The sequence below is a fragment of the Anas platyrhynchos genome, chromosome 11 (assembly GCF_047663525.1).
Source record: "Anas platyrhynchos isolate ZD024472 breed Pekin duck chromosome 11, IASCAAS_PekinDuck_T2T, whole genome shotgun sequence".
Classification (NCBI taxonomy): Eukaryota; Metazoa; Chordata; class Aves; order Anseriformes; family Anatidae; genus Anas; species Anas platyrhynchos.
The window spans coordinates 1161236-1181924 of NC_092597.1; the positions used below are offsets into that span (position 1 = coordinate 1161236).

General features: G+C 38.0%; 1 protein-coding gene across 1 annotated transcript; it reads right to left on the reverse strand.

Moving 5' to 3' along the window:
* Positions 1-1762: 1762 nt before the first annotated feature.
* Positions 1763-20364, reverse strand: LOC140003379 (peptidyl-prolyl cis-trans isomerase-like). Its single transcript, XM_072043255.1, has 4 exons — positions 20044-20364; positions 16378-18639; positions 6685-15401; positions 1763-4681 (listed from the first exon to the last, which is right to left on the reverse strand). The coding sequence occupies exons 1-2, from the start codon at positions 20116-20118 to the stop codon at positions 18319-18321; spliced, it is 396 nt and encodes a 131-aa protein (XP_071899356.1). The 5' UTR covers positions 20119-20364; the 3' UTR covers positions 1763-4681; positions 6685-15401; positions 16378-18318.
* Between the last annotated feature and the right edge of the window lie 325 nt (positions 20365-20689).

Genomic DNA, 20689 nt, shown 5'->3' on the forward strand with positions numbered 1-20689 from the left:
AGGTCTTTGTTATAATAAATTAGTAACCAGTAAGCAACAGAAACCTATTCTGTAAAGGTTAACATTCCCCCAAAGTCTTAAATGGCTCAAGACTTTAAACCGTGTGTTGTTTTTTTGTTTGTTTTGTTTGTTTGTTTTGATAGAGATGAAAATTGACAAAACTGAAATTTAAGTCACATACAAAACAATTTTCAGAGGACATTTTTACCAAGTAACTCAGTAAAACCGAAGGTCGGGGGAAGAAAAGAAGGGTTTTCTTCTAAGCATTCTCGTCATCTAAATAAATGAGGAATATATGTTCTTTAGGCTAGTTATTTTTTAGTTCATATTCTGAACTACACAGATATATAGGCAAATTGAGAGATTCATCTTACAGATCTGTGACAAACATTTTAAACATAATTGCTAACAATGAAAGTCCAGCATTATTTGTATTGGAGCAAATGAACGTCAAAACAGAGATGCGCTTTTAAAAAAAGAGAAAGGTCCCCAAGTTCAGTGATCTAATGGCAATTAACAGAAAAACGGTAGTAAAGGATTACTTTATTTCGGAGACTTTCTGTAATATAAAACAAATCCTTTCCAAAATCGAAATGTCTAGCTCGCGATTCTGAAGCAATGCAGCCAAAGTATGGAAAAAGCGTTCATTACTGCAGTCCTCCAGGAAAATCTTTAAGTAAACTGTAAAAGAAAATAGTTAAAAAGTTTAATCACAGCACTTGGCTCATGGAAAACTAAATCATTGATTTATAGCTTTTGAGGGTTTTATATGCGCCTCATGCTGTGCAACCATGAGAACAATGTACTAACTGGGTATATTCTAGGCATGTGATGCAAAAATCAGGTAAAACCGCGAACAAAACTCACCCAAGTTCCTAAGAATTCTGATATTACCAGCACTTGTGGTATTAAAACAAGGCCTATTCCCTTGAGAACAAAGGAAAACAGGACACTGAGCAATTTTAAACTCAGATAAAAAAATCTCATCTTCAACATGTTTATTCAATGCTCCTTTTCTTATGATGACATGAGGAGAACACTAAGCTATGCTAAAAAAACTGACAAGGAAATATTTTAAGCTGCTGCAAAATGACGTACGGAAATAGTACATGTAGACACTGATGACTAGACAGCTTTTCATTATCAAAACTGTCACCGTACCGTTTCAAGACAGGCAGAATCGTAATTGAGAGGTCAGAGTTGGATAAGAACACCTGAATATCAAAACAATTCCTGTAAAATGCTGGATAATTTTTAAACATGGCCATATAGTATAATCTTTTCTATTTATCCTGCTCCCCAAAACTTAGTCAATTCAGAATAAAGTAAAATCTGTTCCCTTGTGTTATTTCACTCTTGATTCTAATAGTACAGACTGATTTAGAGCAACACCATAAAGAACATAAGTACCGATTTAATAGGTCACAGAACTGAACACATTTGTTAGGAATCCAACAAAACAAGTCACTATTCACTGCACTCTGCCCTTAGCGTATAAACACACTTGGTATGCCCCAGGATATAGTTACTTCGAATATGCCATTAAATTAATAGTTATTGTAATATTATTCTACTTTTACTGTAGAAGAAGGAGGTCCTACAATTTATTCCTATAAATATCCTTAAATATCTAAAAATGCCTTAAATTCCTTTTTGTAGGTGTAAACAAATACCATATTCTGCTTACTTGGCCATTTCTTTGCTGGCTTGTTCTTACTGGTCTCAATAATACTGTATTATTTTATTATTAAAAATACCGGTCTTAAGGTATCTGAAGAAAACTTTATTAATATATATACACACACATATACATACAGATACACTGTAAAATGTTTTAACTGTGAGGTTTATAAAACAATATAAAAAATACGCTGAGGGAATTTTACCATAAAGCAGAAGAGCCAAAGTGGAAATAATACCTCAAGTTTCACAAAGTTCAATCACATGAAAGCAAACTGATAAAGACATGCATTTAAAGAGATTTTTCCTACATTGTTTATCTATTCATTTTATATATTCATTTCAAATAAGCTTTTGCAGAATAGATTTTAAATCATCACAAATGTACAAAATAAGCATATAATTTAAATGCCTGTCTATCTGATGAACTAGAAGAATAAAAACTGTGTATTTTTACATATTTTTCTGCATCATCTCTGCACAGATTTTGTTTTTATTAACTACTGTAGAAAAACTAACTTGGAATCTATCCGGTCAGGATTTGACACAATTTTAAATAATCTGCAAAAGCCTCCCATAGGAGCCATAAAAAATTGCAGCATTTGGTAGTTACATTAACTTAACTTCATTGGTAGACTGTAATGAACAATGAGCAATTTATCACTGTTGACAGAACTCATCTGAAATTTACCCTCAAAGTGATCAGTCACTCACAGCATCAAGTCTCACCAGCTATTGTCATTCAGAAATTTCTGTTTTATAGCTAAAGCTCTGTCACCTCAGAAAATGAAGACTGTCAGGAACACCAGCTTGAAGTTCATGTTTTAACAAATTAACCATTACGGTTTTGCCTCGTTTCTAATTGCATGCGGATCTGCCAGGAGACCGGACCAACCCAACAGAGTGATGGAGAGTTAGCTCGTGGAAAAGTTACATAAGGACCACAGAAAAAGAACCAGTAACTACACTGAACAGCTTGCTGATGAGCTGCTGTCTCTTACACAGTCACTGGCAAGATTGGAACCATTTGCTGAGTTTAACTGATTCTCATCGTCAACAGCTGGGCCTGGTAAGAGCCAGTGGTTATAGCACAACGGAGGGCAGGCGAGGTAATAGTCAGTGCAAGGCCCCTCGAGTGTGGATGCCTTCGTGGGTGACCACGAGTTAAGAGAGCCCAAGGACAGGTCCAGCCCATCACCCAGTACATGTTGACCTCAGGATGGTATCAATTGTTCTTCAGCTTCCTAGATGTGCAAGACCTTCACGCAGCTATGACACAGGATGTACGGGAGGCCACCATCATTCTTAAATGACCATCACAAACATACACACACAAAAAAAAGCAATAAAAAAGGTTAAAAATAGAACAGGATTCCTTATGTCACAGAACTAAGTTGGACTGAACAGAAGTTTACAAAGATCAGAAAAGACCAGAACAAAAACCTACACCTTGGAGGCCAGGAACTACCTTTATAACAAGACAGACTGACAGGATTCTGGATGTGAAACACCTGAACCAAACAGGGATGGGGTACATGAAAAGCTGCGTGCCAGTAAAGATGAACAGCAATAAGACTATTAATTCTAATTTGTCATTAAGATACTAGGTATAGATAGGAAACAGATGGTACCAATACCTGAACGGTTACATTTGACATGCAACAAGGTTACAAGCAACATGGCAAAATGTGAACTTGTCACAATTTATCTCCATTATTCTTCCAAATCTAGGCATCCAGCAGATCGAAATGACTACTACTAGATAACAGAACATGTACTGTTAGTGGAATTTTTCTTCAAAGTAATGTCAGATACCATCAACCCTGCTTAGGTTTTTCTTTCCCAGTTACTATACCGATCAAAATTATGATGATTAGAAATACTTTAGTGTAAAAAAAACAAATAGATAAACTAACCACACGGTCTGAAAGGATGAAAACAACATCAGGTAAATCTTTCTGCCACTTATCTCACTACAAAATGCCTTCTAACTCAACGTTGTTCCATCCCAAGTCAAACACGCTTTCTGTTTTTGCCCCTATAGTACATGGTAACAAAATACCCCAAGCCAACAATATACATTTCACAAATAGCAGCAGTCCCTTCTCCTTCCCTTTTCTGTTCCAAAAAACAATGAATACTTTTTATTTTAAGAAAATTAACAAGGATTGTTCCACATGACACTGGAATGGCTCACTACTTGTGTGTTCATCCAGATTGTTATCAACTGATTCTTTGCCTGTGTCACCTGGAAAACCACTGTGAAGGAGACTATTAACCCTTTTATAGGACCACACCACAGTACAACTCATTGAAACATAACCATCCCTTACAGATGTGCCATTTCCAATTACTTTAAAGTGAAAAATGGCTAGGGGTGAGCTGTTCACATTAGGGGGGTAAAAAAAGATAAAAGTTTATTTATTTATTTATTTATTTATTTTATCTCCACCTGCTAACAGGATTTCATGAAATGGCTGCCCTGGCACAGCCTTACTTCAAAAGAAAATTACTCATTGGCAAAACATCAGCAAGGTAAACCAGTGGAATAAACAGAAAAGCTAAACTAAACATCAAAAAAAATCACACCACTAAGAAAGCAACCAGGACAAGATGTAAAGCTTGGATGCTGACAGTGAGAAGAGACGGACAATTCAGAAACATACTTTATATCTCTAATGAATTTAAATGACACAAATGAATGCTAATGCTAGATCAGGTTATTTATAGAGAAGCAGCACGTTATTTTTGATTTGGTATTTATGCTTACCTCACCTACTTTCATCATAACTTTGTATGTATTTTTTTCAATTACTCACTTTTATCGTTGTTCATGGCCATCTCAACTAATGCATTAAGTGCAATAAAAAGGAGACTTTTTTGGATATAGTTAAGTGGCTTAGTATGATAGGCACACATCGGTATTGCAAAAATAAGATCTTTCCTTCATCTGTCTTCAAGTCCACGCAAAGGGAACGAAATGCCTGAGTCAGGTAATTCACTGAAAGATAACAGAAAACAGGGAATAAAAATTATGTAATCACAGTTCCATTAGATGATCACAAATACATGAATATTTATCCTAAGAGTTACTGTTGCAGATATATACTAATTATAAAAAAAAAAAATTAAATGGCTGAAAATATTAATTTACTTATTTGTTTAAATGCATCTTCTGCCTATTTTTATTCCTTACAAAAATTGTTGTGAGTGGAAAAAAAGACAAGTTACAACTCACAAATTGAGCAAAATATATTTGCAAATATAACACCTTTCTAATCTCTTCCTTAAGAGAGAAAAGAAATCACAAGCTGCATAGTTTGGGACTATATTGGTTTCAACACCTGGGAAGCCTCTAATAAAGGAGTAAAAGGCTCATTCATCTGAATAACTGCAATTACTGTCATGACAGCAACTATTCACATTCCTTTCCATAAAAAGCTGTAGTTTAAGTTATATATGCATCCACGTTATATATGCATCCACGTTATATATGCATCCATTTTGGAGAACACTAAATTATTCAGAGAATTTAGATTAAGTGAATCAATTCAGTTTTCTTAATTTCATGATGTCAAATCTTCCTCAATATCTTGGAATAGCATTGATCATCTGGAGCACAGAAAATTAAGAGTAAGGGGAAAATTTATCACATAGCAAAAGTTTAATTACAGTGCCATCTGCTGGATATTAGCATCTTGAAGGGAACAGGATATATATGTTTAAACTGAATGTGCTGCTTTGTCATCGCTAGATCATTAGACATGTGGTCAGTGATGAAAATTCATACACGGTAAGTTTCAACATAAATTTAACAGGTAATTTTTTTCCATGTTCTATAGGCTCGCAGTAAAAACCGACCATGAGAAGCTAAACTGATTCATTCTGATCAACAGCTTTCATCTGCTTATAGTTAATCTCTGCAATAAGTACTTTTTTTGTATTGTAATTCATTTGCATCATTTTCATCAAACATTTCTAGAAATGTGAGTTTCAATTTCAGGGTAATCATGCTTCACCAAAATATTCTGACTGAAACTATATGATACTGAAATTGAAAATACACTGATTCTTCCCTCCAACAGCTGAAATACTGTATTTGTTTATTAATGGTGACAGGGTGGTCTTCCAGAATGTTTAAATCCTACTTATTCTAAGTACTACCAGTATAAATACTGCACAGGTCAGTATTTTTGTCATCACTTCAAAGAAAACGTTTTTTGTCTTTTCAGGCCCTGTTTGTTTTTAAAGAAACTGCTGCTGAGAAGAGATACTACAGCATCCTGGAAATTGCACAAGTGGAGTAACTCTCATGAACTGAAGCAAAAGTCACTAAGAACTGCGATATCTCCAGACAAGTACGACCTCGTTTGCTTTTGCCTGTTAACAAAATACATTACTATACTGCATCAGCATATGGTAGCATTCTTCAATGCTGATAATGTTTATGGGTAGCCACTTGCAGTGACAGACTTGGTAGGAGAAAAGGGGAGACAGCAGAGAGGTAAGAGCTAGATAGAGTATGAGCTTTACATTAAACTTTGACAAAGCAATGAAATTCTAGAACTGTTCTGAATTTGCTACTGATTTCAGTTTACTGAGGAGCAATTAGCTGTACCATTATATGCAGTGCAGATCTTGACAAACAAATCACTGCTACGGTGATTGCTTGAGAGAATTACCAACATCTCTTTTCCCCTTTGTCACAAAATACGTTGATCTCACTGACATAAATAAAGCATATTAAAATGACCACACAAATTATGACATGAATAATAGCAAGGTTCATACTTGCTTCCCTATATTATGCTTCATCAGGTGGTAAAATTCAAATAAAACATCCTTTACTACTAAAGCATTACAGATGCTACAGTATCATTGAACTGCTGCATTTTGTACATTTGTTTTTTTGTCCGGGCACATACCTGAAAATAAGATTTAAAAAAAAAAAAAAGAAAAAGAAAAAGATAATTTAAAAAAGACATAATAAAAACCAGAACTTACTTCGTTTTGCTGTTCTAAGCACAACTAAAGTTGACAGAAACCTCAAAGGCATAGAGGAGCTTTTAAAGAAATGTGCAGCTTTTGGTTTACTCCGTGTAGACTTTTTAGTCCATTTTTGCATGCTTCCCTTTTGTACTGCGCCTTTGAGAATAACTTCTGCAAGTCTCTCCATTGTTGCTGTCATGCTTGCATCCTGTTTCAAACAACGTGCACATTTAGCGTAAACATTAAAATACATGAAAATCATGTCTGCTAAGTACGTATGTTCCCCTAAGGATTAAATATTAAATAGCAGATGTCGTGACCGTGTATTGCAATATAGTCTGTACATGGGATACTACTTTGCGTTCCACAAGCAGTTGAACAACATTAGCACAGGGCCTAGTCAACACACACTTCACAAAGAAACAAGGTAGTCAGGGCCCCTGATATGCTGACATTATTTAATTTGCCTCTGGTTCCAGAATAAAGTCAGTTCAGACTCAGCTTTAATCAGTGCTGCCTACTACACTACCCTCTTTTGTGAAGATGCCTGAAGCTAGGTCCTACAAAAGCGTTTACAGAACTAAGGTCTAAACATGACCCTTAAGAATACTGTACAGGTAAGATGTATTGGACTTTTCAAAAACCGGTGCAGAAATATTACTTCAGAATCAAACTTAATAACAAGCTCATTTAAAATACGTTCTCATTAGCACTGGAACCACCAGCTTAGTTCTATTCAGTTAGACACTGAGTAGAGAACAAAGAAATCAAAATACCGTTGCTACTTTGCCACACGTTGCCATCAATTTCAACAAATCTCATGCATAAAGCGAACAAAAATATATTTCTTTTCCTAGTTCACAAGTTTTGTAAGCACATATGGAAAATACCATTTCTGAGATGCTACACACTACTGCAACAAAGATCACATATGTGTGCAAAAATATGTTTACAGACACGGTGCAAAATATTACAACGAATGTGAGAAAGTTAATTTGGTGAGAATTAGTTTTTCATTTGCTATGTATCTGTGGTAGGCATTTATGCTTTGCAAAGACAGCAAAGTTTCTTTTATATATACTCCCTGAAAATATCTACTTTTCATACTCATTTATAATACAAAATATCTCTTGGGAATTTACCTGACTACCAGTGTCTATCTGCCTTAGAGACCAGTAGATAAATTGAATCACAGACATATGTAGTTTAGGATCCACAAATGGCATCCACTGGAGCTGTCCAGTGACCATAGGCAAAAGCTGTAAAAATACAGAATGGCAAAGCTACGTGCAGTATACGAACTTACAGTACAAGCTAACCACAAGTAAAAAGCAAACTAAGCAAAACTAAACCAAACTAAAATCAACGTATTCCCGGAGTTTAACAGACTACATGTACAAATACTCACTGGGCAGATCTGGTACAGGTAACAGAATTATATACTGAATTTACATTTTACACAGGTTTACACAAAAAGTGGAAAGACATTGTGTGAGCTCAAGCTCTGAAGTCTAATACCAAGGGCTACAAATTTTAGATAGAATAATAATTAAACAAACAAACAAACAAACAAACAGAAAAAGCAGATTTCCTGAACGCTTCACTGATTTCCAAGCCTCGGTATCCCAAAAAAGCGTTACAAGTATAGCACGGTATCATCTTTTATAAGACATAACTTGAACTTTTAATACCTAGTATCAGCACTAAAATACTTTAAATTAGACGTGTGTATCTCCTTAGGAAAAAGGAATTACATACAGTATTACAGATAAAACACGAGATAAATTATCAGCTGAGAAAAGTGACTTAAAATAGAAAGACACGTGGAATCTCAAGGTCAGACTGCACACTACACATTTCCTTAAAAATGATCTGTATAAATATCTGTATGAAAAATTATCTATTACATCTCACTGTTGGAATTAATACTGATGGATTAACTGCTGTTTTCTTTTAATTCATGTATTCAAAGCGTGTGTAAAACAGGCAGACCTGTTACACTCAGAAATAATACAAAGAATCTTAACATTTCAACCTAAACAAATTCAAATGCCTTTACCTTCATACAATTTTCTAGAGTGTAGTTTTCTTTAGCACACTGAGGTTTCTCACTGCCCTCTCTCTCTTCTTGTATTTCTATTTTGCTAAGGTGTTGGTCTGAGATCCAGTCCATAAGAATAGTTAAGGGGTCGTAAACTTTTGAAATCCGTAGTAACTGTAACACATCCACAACATCAGTTATTTCAGTTTTCAAGTCTATGATTTTCTAAACCACAATACCAATAGACTAAAATATACGAGTACATTAGTAATACGCACATGCTTTATTTTGTGCTTAAACAAATGTTTATGAAAGCCTTGGGAAGAGATTTTCACATACAAAATCACTCTATTTTATAATTCTAACTAAATGGATCATAGGAGAAAGAAAATATTTAATGATCTGTGCATGATCCTCATTTTAATACATTTAATACACTCCTTTGCTTTATTTCATACAATCTACTTATGCTAAATTTTAACTGTGTAACTAGCATTGTTGGAAGAATAAAGATTTCGTGAAATTGTCATTCTGTCCCTCTGCTACAACTGTACAGAAAAGCTCTGTGAAAGGTATCCAGACGTTCCTGAAGACAAACTACACGAACATCTCTCTAAAACCTTCACAAGTTTTCTTGTATCTACCTTCAGACAACTGTTCTTCTCTTCACTCAGAATTCTAACTACTGATACTGCTCATATATCACTTGCGACTGTGAGAAAAGAATATGGGGCAAACTATAACCGCCATTTAAATATAAGTAGCATACTCTATGGATACAACAAGCATCCTGATCATCATGTAAGTCCTCTATGAATACTTCAGTTTGCACAAAAGAGAAAGAGAAAGATTTTACTGAGACTAGGAAGCAGATGATTTTAATCATACTCAAGAGCATCAGAACTGCAATTCACTGAAGGAGCAACGGTCAAAAGAGTTTAGGCAGCAATTGCTTGTCAGCATTTAGGTCAGATTTAAGTCAAGTGAGAAGAAAACTTTAACTTTGTATTCTTGTGAACCACTGTCTCAGCGTGCCTTTAAGAACAGAGAAAATACTCCTTTAATTAACACTTTCAAAAATAACTAACTCTAAAGTCTTTAATACTGCAAAAGCTCTGAGAGACTAAATTTCATGTACTAGAAAACGAAGCAGAAAGTATTTACAACCATTCACACAATTCTTGTCTTAAAGAAACAAAATCAGCAATTTTGCAAACAACTTGTTCAAACATTTAAAATTGTTGACTGTAACTTGCAAAGCTACTTATAAACTTGACTGTACTGCTTGACTACTTGACTGTAACTCGTAAAGCTAGTAACAGGAAATAATTAATCTTGCCTGGGTTTTTAGCAATTCGTTATTTTCCCTCAGAGAGTTAAGCGATGACCTCAGTTCGTTATTTTCATCAGTCATTTTTCTCAAGGTTTCTCTCAGTTGGCTCATTTTTGTCTCATGCTGCTAGAGAAATATCAAATTTTAAAACGTGATTAACAAGAGAGTCTTTTTAGAAATAATTCTCAACTAAGTTCCATTTCAGTGTTAAAAAACAGGACAAACTTTCAAAGATCAAATTTGTAATTCTTCATGGTCCAATCTGCACATACCACCAGTAGTGAAGAAAGCAACATCCACACCACATATTAAGAAGAAATATAAAGAAAATGGGAGCCATGGTGTACAGCCTATGGATCTTGTTTTTTTTTCCAGAAAATACCTAGATCTTCTCATTGATCCTCTTGTACATTCCTCAGTTAAGTCAGGTGTGGGAAAGAATTGTGAATGAAAACAAATGTCAAAGCTTTTGTTTACACTTAGCTCTTTTTTCTTTTAGCATCCATTTTAACCACAAATATGCCCAATTCTCCCTTTTTTTGAATCTTTCAAATATTCTAACTATTCACTGCTGATAGTTAAGACGCTTTAGTTCACCTGTACTTAAACACCTGTCCTGCAATGTCCAGGAATGTATCCAATACGTGCTACATTTCATCGAATTGGAAAAAAATAATTGTGAAACTCAAGATAGTAATCTTTTAATATTTGTTATTATTATTAGTCCACAATATAATTTAATACCAGTACATACCATTAAAATATAAGCAAAAACAGACAAAAGAAACTGCAACAAAGGAAAATTGAAGCGACAATTACTTGTAACAGTCCAAAACCTGCGTGCCTTGAAAAAGAAACCAAGGAATATGTCTTTTTTCCCCTTCACTGGAAATTTGAAATATAATTAAATATATTCCAGCAGATTCTGAAAAAAAAACCAACACTGAGGCTTTGAAGCCGAGTATAAAACAAATGTTTTCAGAAAGTAACATTCCATTTCTCAGAAACCGTGAGAATCTTCTATGTGAAAATAGCTTTTTGTTCAGAAGTGTTGTCTTCTGCACTAGGAATTCAACCATCCACTACATTTTCTTAAGCCTCACTCTCAGACTGTTATCATGCTGCAAAAAGGACTTAAGCGGTAAATATAGAAATGATCTCATCAACAAAGAAAATGCTACAGATAGGCTCCAAACGGAGTGCTCAATTACTTCCATTGAAAAGGCCAAACCTTTAGAGTTAACCAAGCCTAGGAAAAGCTTGCCCAGCTTGGGATGGAACAGGAGCAAGGTGGCTTGAAATTGACCATAAACTTTCAAAACAGTCAGGGACAGCAGAATTATAAGTGAAAGGTTTTGAGAGGAAAAAAAAAAGAATTAATATTCTCAATTTCTCCAAACCACATTACACAATGCTTTATAAGGCTTGCATATTTGGGGTTTTGACAATAATTTCACAGTTCTTCAGGGATTTGGCAATAATTTCACAGACCACAGGGCTGTTGTAGGTGGTGCCAGGATGTCTAAACCATCCAATTCCATTATCAAATCGGGTACCATCTGTATCATAATAAAGTGCATCACTTCATTCCTGCCAAATGTTTGTCTAGTCTGTTCCGAAGACCTGCAAATACTGGAAGCACCAGTCTTACTGACCTCTCTAACCCAGTGGTTAACTGCTTCATTTTAATCTAGTTTTCCCAAATTTCAACAGTAATCTGTACCTACACATCCCACAATTCATTGCACCATTCTGAACTGGAAACCACACCAAACTCACTAACAACAGTTTGGCACTTTTTATGCTAAATCTTTCATTTGGGGGTTTCAAACACTTTAAAGAAATAAGCATTATATCCAGCAAACATATGATGGCTTAAGAAAACTACAAGCAAGTTAAAATGTATGGGGAGCAATAAGAATCACTAAGTAAGTTATTGTACTTTTTTCATAGTTCCAAGTACTGCCTAAACGTCTTCATCAGCATCTTTTATTGCAGCGAAAGCTGCTTCACATCTGTGAAGCAATTCTTCTCGCTCAACTAGAGCACGTTCTCGTCTCTCAAGTTCCAGTGCATATTTCTCCTGTGCTGAACGCTCCCTCTATACCAAGGAAAAAAAATGTTGAAACGCCTTCGAAACACATGAAATTACCGATTTATAGTGAACTAGAATTCTTTCCTCTGCAGATATGCTTAGGTTTTGTTTTTAATTATAGTGTTACACAATAGCTGACTAATTAGAAGTATCCTAATGGCCATCTACATTCAATTGGATTTGCGGCAGGACTGCTTGGCCTTCCAAAATGCAGAATTCAACTCTGCATGGCTGTTCAAGTAACAGCATAGACAATTAAAAGTAGGATTTTGTTTCCAGAAGTTTTGGATAATGCTATTATCTGTAAGACAAAAGAGTCCAGTGCCCTAAACACTAGATTGCTGTATTGTTTCTTCAGTTAGTGGAAAGCACCTCTAGGAAAGTGGTGAGAAAAAAGATACGCACAATTCTTTTCATCTTGGATGGTGCAAAAGACAGTCCCAGCAGGAAATCTAGCAGAAGCACAGAAGCTGTTACAGAATAAAACCAATGCAGGTTTGGGAGCTCTTTAGTTAGTGGCCCAAGCCTGCTGGTGGATAAACTATTGGGAGTCACCAGCAGCAGAAAAGTAAAGGCAGAAGGGATGGTCTTCACAGAAGATCAAGTCAAGAGGGCAAGTGCTCTTGAATGCCCAGAGTGAAGAGCATAGTTCCAGGTGCTGTCAGGAAAAGCAGTGCTTGCAGGTGTTTCTCTCCATGCCAACACCGCATCACAAGACACAACTCTTGGAATAATAGCACTGTGTTCAAACTCCCTTCAGCAGAGCAAATATCTGATCTAACCACTACCCATGTCATTACCAAGTCAGTGAACTAATTTAGGGGAAGAGGTGGATGATGACAGTGATATAGTTAGTAATTTCTGAATTCTCTGTCAAAAGTGAGAATCTTTGTAACATTACTGATCATTACAAAATGTCTGAGGCCATTACAGTTCCTACCTGGAGATTCTGACGGGCGACTTGCAGTTCGCTATTACTCTGACTTTTACCCAAATGGGATGGTAAGGTGTTATCTGTGGAGAAAAAGAACACACTTTACATTAAAAATATAGTCTTAAATAAATAAAGACTGCTTATCCAAAACAGCGAAAGTGTATTTTAAGCGTTTACAGCGACCAGCATAAAGCAAGACATATTGAAATGAAAAAGTAATCTCCTAAAGAATTACGGAGAAATGCTCAAAGTTTTGTTCCATAACTTGTTTGAATCAATCTATGCACGGACTGAAACATGAGGTAGCCAAAGTTTCCTTTTTGTTATGGCTTCAGGAAAGTGATTAACTGCTGAATAGACCCGGACCTCTCCTATTTCCCGTTGAGTGAAACACTTCAGAACTGCAATTTAACAAATTGCTACCGAGTAAATTAAGAGGAATTTAGTTGTATACAATGAGAATTGATGTACAATAGTCACAGTTTCTCTGTTAAGAATTTAGTTTAGAATAAAGAGAAGCCAGTCCACCATTTAGGGAACCTGAGCACTTTCATTTCTGATAAAGGCTGCCTCACACTCGACTCTAAAAATACTAATAGATACGCCTCTTGCTCGAATATTTAGTCCTACCTAACCGACTACATTAGCAATGAGCGTGAGCACCCATATAGCCCCAATGCAAATTCCTTTTTGTCATTCCTGGTCCTCCCTTGTTCTGTCTTGAAGACCCAAGTGTACATCTTTGGCACAAATGACGATAACACAAACATTACTGCCCATTGTTCCAAACCAGTATTAGTCCGACACTGCCATTATTACAGAGCTGAATTCATTCTTAGGTGGTTAGAAACATATTCGGAGCCTATATTCATAGGTCACATAGGAAGACAGACCTGCCTTCCCATTGACGCTTACCGATGTCCAAACACAAAGAGCTAAACAGGCAGCAGCAAATGAAAATGGATCAGAACAGACTAGAGAACACAGAAAGGATAGAAGTAGGGAAGTATGTGACAGATTCTTAAGAACCAAGCATAACAATACTGCTTCTCAGCAACATGTTACAGCATAAATTGAAACTCCTTACATATTCACTCCTCTTTTGGAGTGATTAGGGCCATACTAGCTGTTCAGTGTTGCTATCTGTCTCTTACTGCAATACGAAGTATTTCTAGAAGAACCTCTGGTACAGACAGTCATGTTTATGCTGAGTTTCAGAGAGTAACGCCTCTTACCAACACCATATTTATGAAGTTCCGCTAGCGATGGTGCTTTACAATCCAGCAACTGCTCCTATTGAACATGAAGGCAACGCATTAATATTTCATCTTGCATGTGGGCCTTTTCAACAACTACATTAACAGACAACTCTTGCCTCCACCACACAAACTACATTACTTAAACTATTAAAGCTGAAAAGCTTCCAGTTATTACAAAGCTTAATGAAACACTCAAACATTTCAAATAGGGAAAAAAAATCAGAATTTGTCTCTTATGGATGGCATGTTCAGCTTGTGAAACCATTTGGTTCAAAGGCAGCATACCCTGCCACAGAATAGCCTGTCTAAAACAAACATCTTAAGACTAAGTGTCATTGCTGCTGTGTTACACAAAACTAATACCTGTGCAAAAGTCAGACTGTGCGACTGAAGGCTTTTACGCAGCAATCGAGAGTTAGAGCATTCCTTACTTTCTGCTCTATTTAATCCAAATTTAGAAAACAAACAAGCAGCATAGAGGGCAAGGAAGTCTGAGTTCTCAGGCCTGATACCTTCCTGCCAGTCACACAATAAATAGAGAACTGCCTACCTAGTCTTAACTTCTTGGATGTGACTACTAACATGATTTTCCTGCATTTTTGAAGACTGTCAACCCTGAAACCTTGACAAGTGTACGAAAGCCTGCAGTTGCAGTTTTCTTGAAAGCTAGACCGAAGTGTCAAATGGCAGAGAAATTAACATTTCTTTAAATAGAAGAATAGGAAATCTAGAAAAATAGAATAAATTCTAGAAGAATTACATCTAAAGAATATTAATTCCATTAGATTTAATACTCAAGATTCTAAAATAATTTAGCCAGGAAGTTTTACAGAAGATGACACGGGAAAAGTGCTCCTCCAGTCAGACGCTAGAAGCTTCTGAACGTCACAGAACAGAGGTTGGAAATTGGCATTTACCTTCAACTTGCAAACAGCAGGGCTTCCAGGAAACAACTTAGCAGATTTTTCAACCCAGTATTTTGCTCTTTCATCAGTGACGGCATTATTGCACAGTAACTCCGCTATCTTCAGTACTAGATCTTTCTGCATTGGGTTCAACTCCACAGAACGCTAGTTTTCCCCATGCACGCACACTGGAAAAAAAGGCAGGAAAAAAAAGGTAACCTGATCTTGCAATCCACACAGAATGGGAAAGAAAATTATAACAGTCATTGAAAAGACACAGGTATTCAAATTAGACAGATCTATTAGTAAATACTTTTTGAATGAGTTAAGAAAGACCTCAGTTGCTAAATGCATCATTAGTCTACAGCACCCAGATACATCTGCTGCAACTCAAAAGAGCAAAAATTCAGAAAAGAAAGAATTTCCAAGGGAAAAAACGCAGAAGCCAGCTACTCTGCCCCCACCACCAGCTATACGCAGGCAGCTGGACTCTTACGTACCTTTAGTCTAACTCCATATAGACATTTTTGAAGAAATATATAATTAAGTCACACCCTACGACAAGCTGGGATGTATTGGCAGCAAAACTTTTGAGCACATCCTCTCCCTCCCCAAAACCTGAACAAAGGCATTCTGATGGTGAATTTTTCATTGGGCAATCATACAAATAAATGTCAATTATGTTCGCCCTGCCCCATCTCACACCCCCCCAAACAAAACCCCCCAAAAAAGCAATAAATACGAACAACTAGAAAACACCCTAGGTCTAGTCTTCCAGTAGCAACTAGATTACTGCTGTCACCTGAGCCCTTGCTAAGAATCTGTCACTGCTGTCAAATTCCCTAATCCAAAGGGCAATGTAAGATATGGAAAGAATTTAGTAGCAGCTAGCACAAAGACCCAGTCTAGGTCACAAAAGAATCATCTTAAAAAAAAATACTGATGAAGCAAAACACATCAAATGAAGAATCCCCTCTGCAGTACGTCATATACACCTTTGGCAACAGAAAGCATACATATTACACTTTTTCCACAAACATGTTTTCTTCTATGCATTTAAGAAAAGTCCAGAACAGAATGATTTTAAAAGTCCCTTTACAATGGATTAAAGCAGGACATCGGAGGTCGGTGGAGTACTTACCCTGTAACATCCAAAAGCTTCTTCTATGTTGTCCTCAGCTTCATAAATTTGTCCAAGAAATCTGTGTGCTCTCGCATCTCTCTTTTGCACACTGAGGTATGTAGATATATACCTATGGAGCAGGAAAAAAAGGATCAATATTCCTCAATAATACGAGTCCCTCTGTCCTCCCCCGCCCCCCCCCAGTGTCCACGGAAGCAGGGCAGGAATTTAACATGTGATACAGGAAATGCAGTCATGGTTGGTTCCAGATACCTGGTCTGGACCTTAAAGTACAGAACAACATTATTTTTACATGTACAGACGCTACTTATTTGCCACCAAGTATTGGTATTTACTAAAAAAAAAAAAAAAAAGAGAAAGAAACTGTAACTGTAATTACTTCATAATACAATGGAATAAAAGCCTAACTAATTATTAGTTAATAATTATTATCTAAGTTGCTGTTTTATAAAGATTTAAACAGCACTTGATACCCACATCTACTGCTACTGTAAAGCAGCATGATAGTGATCTTGATTTCTCCAGTCTACTTCATATTCACTTAGCTTTTCTAAAGTACTTTAGAGAACAGAATAGCAGAATACAGCAACGCGTATTACCTTTTAGCAAGTTCATACTCCTTTACTTCAAAATACAGCTTAGCGAACTGGAATCCTTTCAACGATTTCTGAACGGAAAACACACAACAAGCACATTTTAGATGTACAACACTTTCAAAGTAATTGCATAGGAAGACCCTTCTGATACTTTTTGAGAGACTGAATTTGATAACTAGTTATCAGCTCCAGTCCGCTCCTCATACCCAAAGTTTTGTTTCTGAAAGATGTGGGATTTGGAAAACAATGCTTTTCCAGTAACTGGCCAAGGCTACCAACGTGAAATCGAGGCGGCCGCTGCGCTGAGGGACCGGGGCGGGCGGAGGGGGTTAACGGGAACAACGGCGGGGCCTCGTCCCGTGCTGTGGAGCTGAAACGGGGACGAGCAGGGGAGAGGCTCGCTGTTGGGTTACAGCTCCGTGTAACGCAGGCACGGGTCGAATCTGTGCGCTAGGGGCGTGCAGGGTAATGCTTGTGTAAGCAGCGTTCCCTGGAGAGGCTGAGGGAAGGGTTGCTCTCGCTAGCCTCAGAAGTAAAGCATGATATGAAGATATAGCGCGTGACAGAAACATGTGATGTCTATAGTCATCTCTAACTGCATATATGAACAGCAAGTCGGCTGTTCTGAAAAAAATACTGATAGTCCTGGCGCCGAGCTGTAAGAGAGAAGTTAAAAAGAACTTACCCATGCACGTTCCCCCTCTGCACCACAGCTTCCCAGATAACACTCCAGGAGATGGTTGTCACGAAAAGTTACCAGCCACTTTAACATACCATGTACAAAAACAACGTGGGTCTGGAAGGTAATCTCCCGAGCAAGTATGAACTAAATCCTGTGGCAGACTGCACATAAGAACTGCTCTTTACCTTTCAAAGTACTCAAGTGCCCAAGAGCCTGCAGACAGCACAAAACAGCATCCACCTGACCAGCACCTGCCCAGCTGCCTCAGCTTCCTCACTGCTCATCAGAGGAAGAATGACATTTCAAAGGCCTTCAGTCTACTGACCATCAACATCAATTAGCATGTTCAAAATAAGTACACAACGCGATGCAAATTGCTCTTCAGCAAGCCAAAGTGAAGACAATAGTTATTTTGACAAGGCTAAGATTTAATTTGTAAAATTTGACATTCCATACAAATATGTCATAACACAAATACACCCAAAATATGCCAGTGTCTGAACTTATTTAACATGCAAAAAAAATCAATTAGAACACATAAAAAACAACCATAAGCTGCAATTTTACATTTATACATCAGAAGTGTCCTTTTTAAGGAAGTGGAAATAATTAAGCAATAACATCTAAATACTGATTTATACTGCTAGAACATCTGTATACTCAAAAGCCAGAATTCTCTATTTGCCCACAGTCTGTAATGACAACTCTTCCACTTACTAACCCGTTGGGAGAACCAAAGGATTCGAGCTTTTTCACAACATCCGTTCCATCTGTCACAAAACCAAACACCACGTGTTTAAAGTCCAAGGCTTCTACTGTTTTGAGTGTTGTGAAGAACTGAGAGTTATTCGTATCCCGACCCCTATTTGCCATCGACAGCAATCCAGGACCCGTGTGCTTCACTTCAAAGCTCTCTTCTTCAAATGCATCTCCATAAATTGACCGTCCACCTGTTCCATCATGGTTAGTTACATCACCTCCCTTAAAAAAAAGCACAGCGTTTACTTTCAAGTCCCAAAGAACAAGATCATCACGAACATCGTGATGTTCAAGAACATCGACCAATAGCACAGTTACATTCTTTCCAAAATAAGAGGTTTTGTTCAAAAAACACAGGTAAAACCTCATTCTTAGTTATCACAAGTACTATAGTTACTTGGATATAAGGCTTTCCACCTTCAGCAGATTTGCTCGTGGTAACAAAGCATTACTGGAATGTTCCTCGTTTATCCTGAACACAGCATTTTATCTTTGTTCCACATGGCAACTACTCTAAGCGGGTCATTCCCACTTTCTGCTTCCTGCTTCACTCGGCCCTTACAACTGGCAACCACGATTATCTCTATTCTCACTTAGTCCCTGCAGGCACAAAACTGACCACCCAGAAAAAGTCATGGTACCACTGATCAGAACTTTCCTGCTTTTGTGCAGAAAGTTTAAAGAAAAGAACAACGAGAGTCATACTTCAGGTTCACTTAATACCCAGTCAAGACTGGAGAGTTTTTCACTCTGATGACAAGCCATTTGTATATTGCTATCCATTTCTGAATTTGGAAACGATTGTGCCCTGCCTTGAGGGATGTAGCATTATGCAAAAGCATTCTTGTAGCATGTAAGGAATTCAGTTTATTTTACCTGTTTTAAGTCATTATACCTCCTACTGAATATTTGGAAGACTTTTAGGAACGAAGGGAAGGTATACGTGAGCAGATACCGATCTCCTATGCCTTCAGAAATTATGGGTGATACTTTTTGAGAGACTGAATTTGATAACTAGTTATCAGCTCCAGTCCGCTCCTCATAACCAAAGTTTTGTTTTTGAAAGATGTGGGATTTGGAAAACAATGCTTTTCCTGTAACTGGCCAAGGCTACAAACGTGAAATTGAGGTTACTGGTGAAGCAAGCAACAAGCCTTAATACTTGTGACATTTCACAACCACTTCTTACTGAAGAGTGTAGAAGAAGTAGAAGAAGAGAGTCTGCTACATTTAAAGTACAGCCTGTTTTTTTCCCCCAATGTAACAATGTTGCAAAAAGAACCCCTAAAATCTGACAGAGTAAACAAAAAAGATGGTACTTAGTCCTGATCTAGTACATATCACTCACAACTGTTTCAATATAGGTAAAATGTTTTCTTCCCACCTAAGAAATCCCACCTACTCTCAGTTTATATACAAAATGCATCAATACAGTAATTTATTTCTGATGTCATCAGTCTGAGATAGCTTGAACACACTTGTTCTGTGTTGCAGCCCCAACCCTCCCCTCACGACGCCGGCCACCCCCCTAGCCCCCCACCCCACCCGGGACCCCACCGGGACCCCACCGGGACCCCCTCCGCCGCCCCCCCCGCCGGCCAAGGGAAGCGGCGAGGCCTCGCTCACCTCTCTCCGAGAAGCCGCAGAGGCCTGCACGGAGGCGACACAGCGCTCCACCTCGGCCTTGCTGCGCCTCAACATGGCGACCGCAGCAGCGCCGAGCCCGGCCGGGCTCCGCTCCGCTCCGCTCCGCTCCCGTGCCGCGCCGCGCCGCCGCAGCGGCACAAACAAACAGCTCCAGGCGGGGCACCGGCCGCGCCCTAGGAACGCCGCGCACGCAGCGCGCTACGCACACTGCGCACACTGCGCACACTGCGCACGCCCCCGCTGAATGCGCAGGAGCCGTTGCCACAGTGCGGGGAGGGGAGGGGCGAGGCTGTGACGCATGCGCGGGGCGGCCGCTGGGGCTCCCTGACAGGGCTTTAGGAACTGAGGTTGCAAAGGGTCCCTCAGAAAGTAGCTGGGAGCAGCCCTGAAGACGCGCAGGCTGCAGAGTTTGAGACACGAGCTGTAACTTATTCTTTTGGATTGATTGATTTAATTTTGTAAGCCGTAAGGCGGTTGCCCCGCGGCTTGCTGGAGGTGTGCCCCTCTCGCTTTTCTGCAAGTTCCAGGCACTTTGGTCAAATGGAGGCCACTGGGCTGTCCCCAAATGGTGTGATATCTCTGTGGACAGGCTGCGTTAAAAATTCATCCCCTCCTCAGTCTCTAG

Coding starts and splice junctions, on each gene's coding strand:
- LOC140003379 (XM_072043255.1), bottom strand. CDS start 20,118: ATGTTGAGGCGCAGCAAGGCCGAGGTGGAGCGCTGTGTCGCCTCCGTG. Junction 18,640..20,043: donor CTGCGGCTTCTCGGAGAGAG/GTGAGCGAGGCC, acceptor CTTTTTTTTAAG/GGAGGTGATGTAACTAACCA.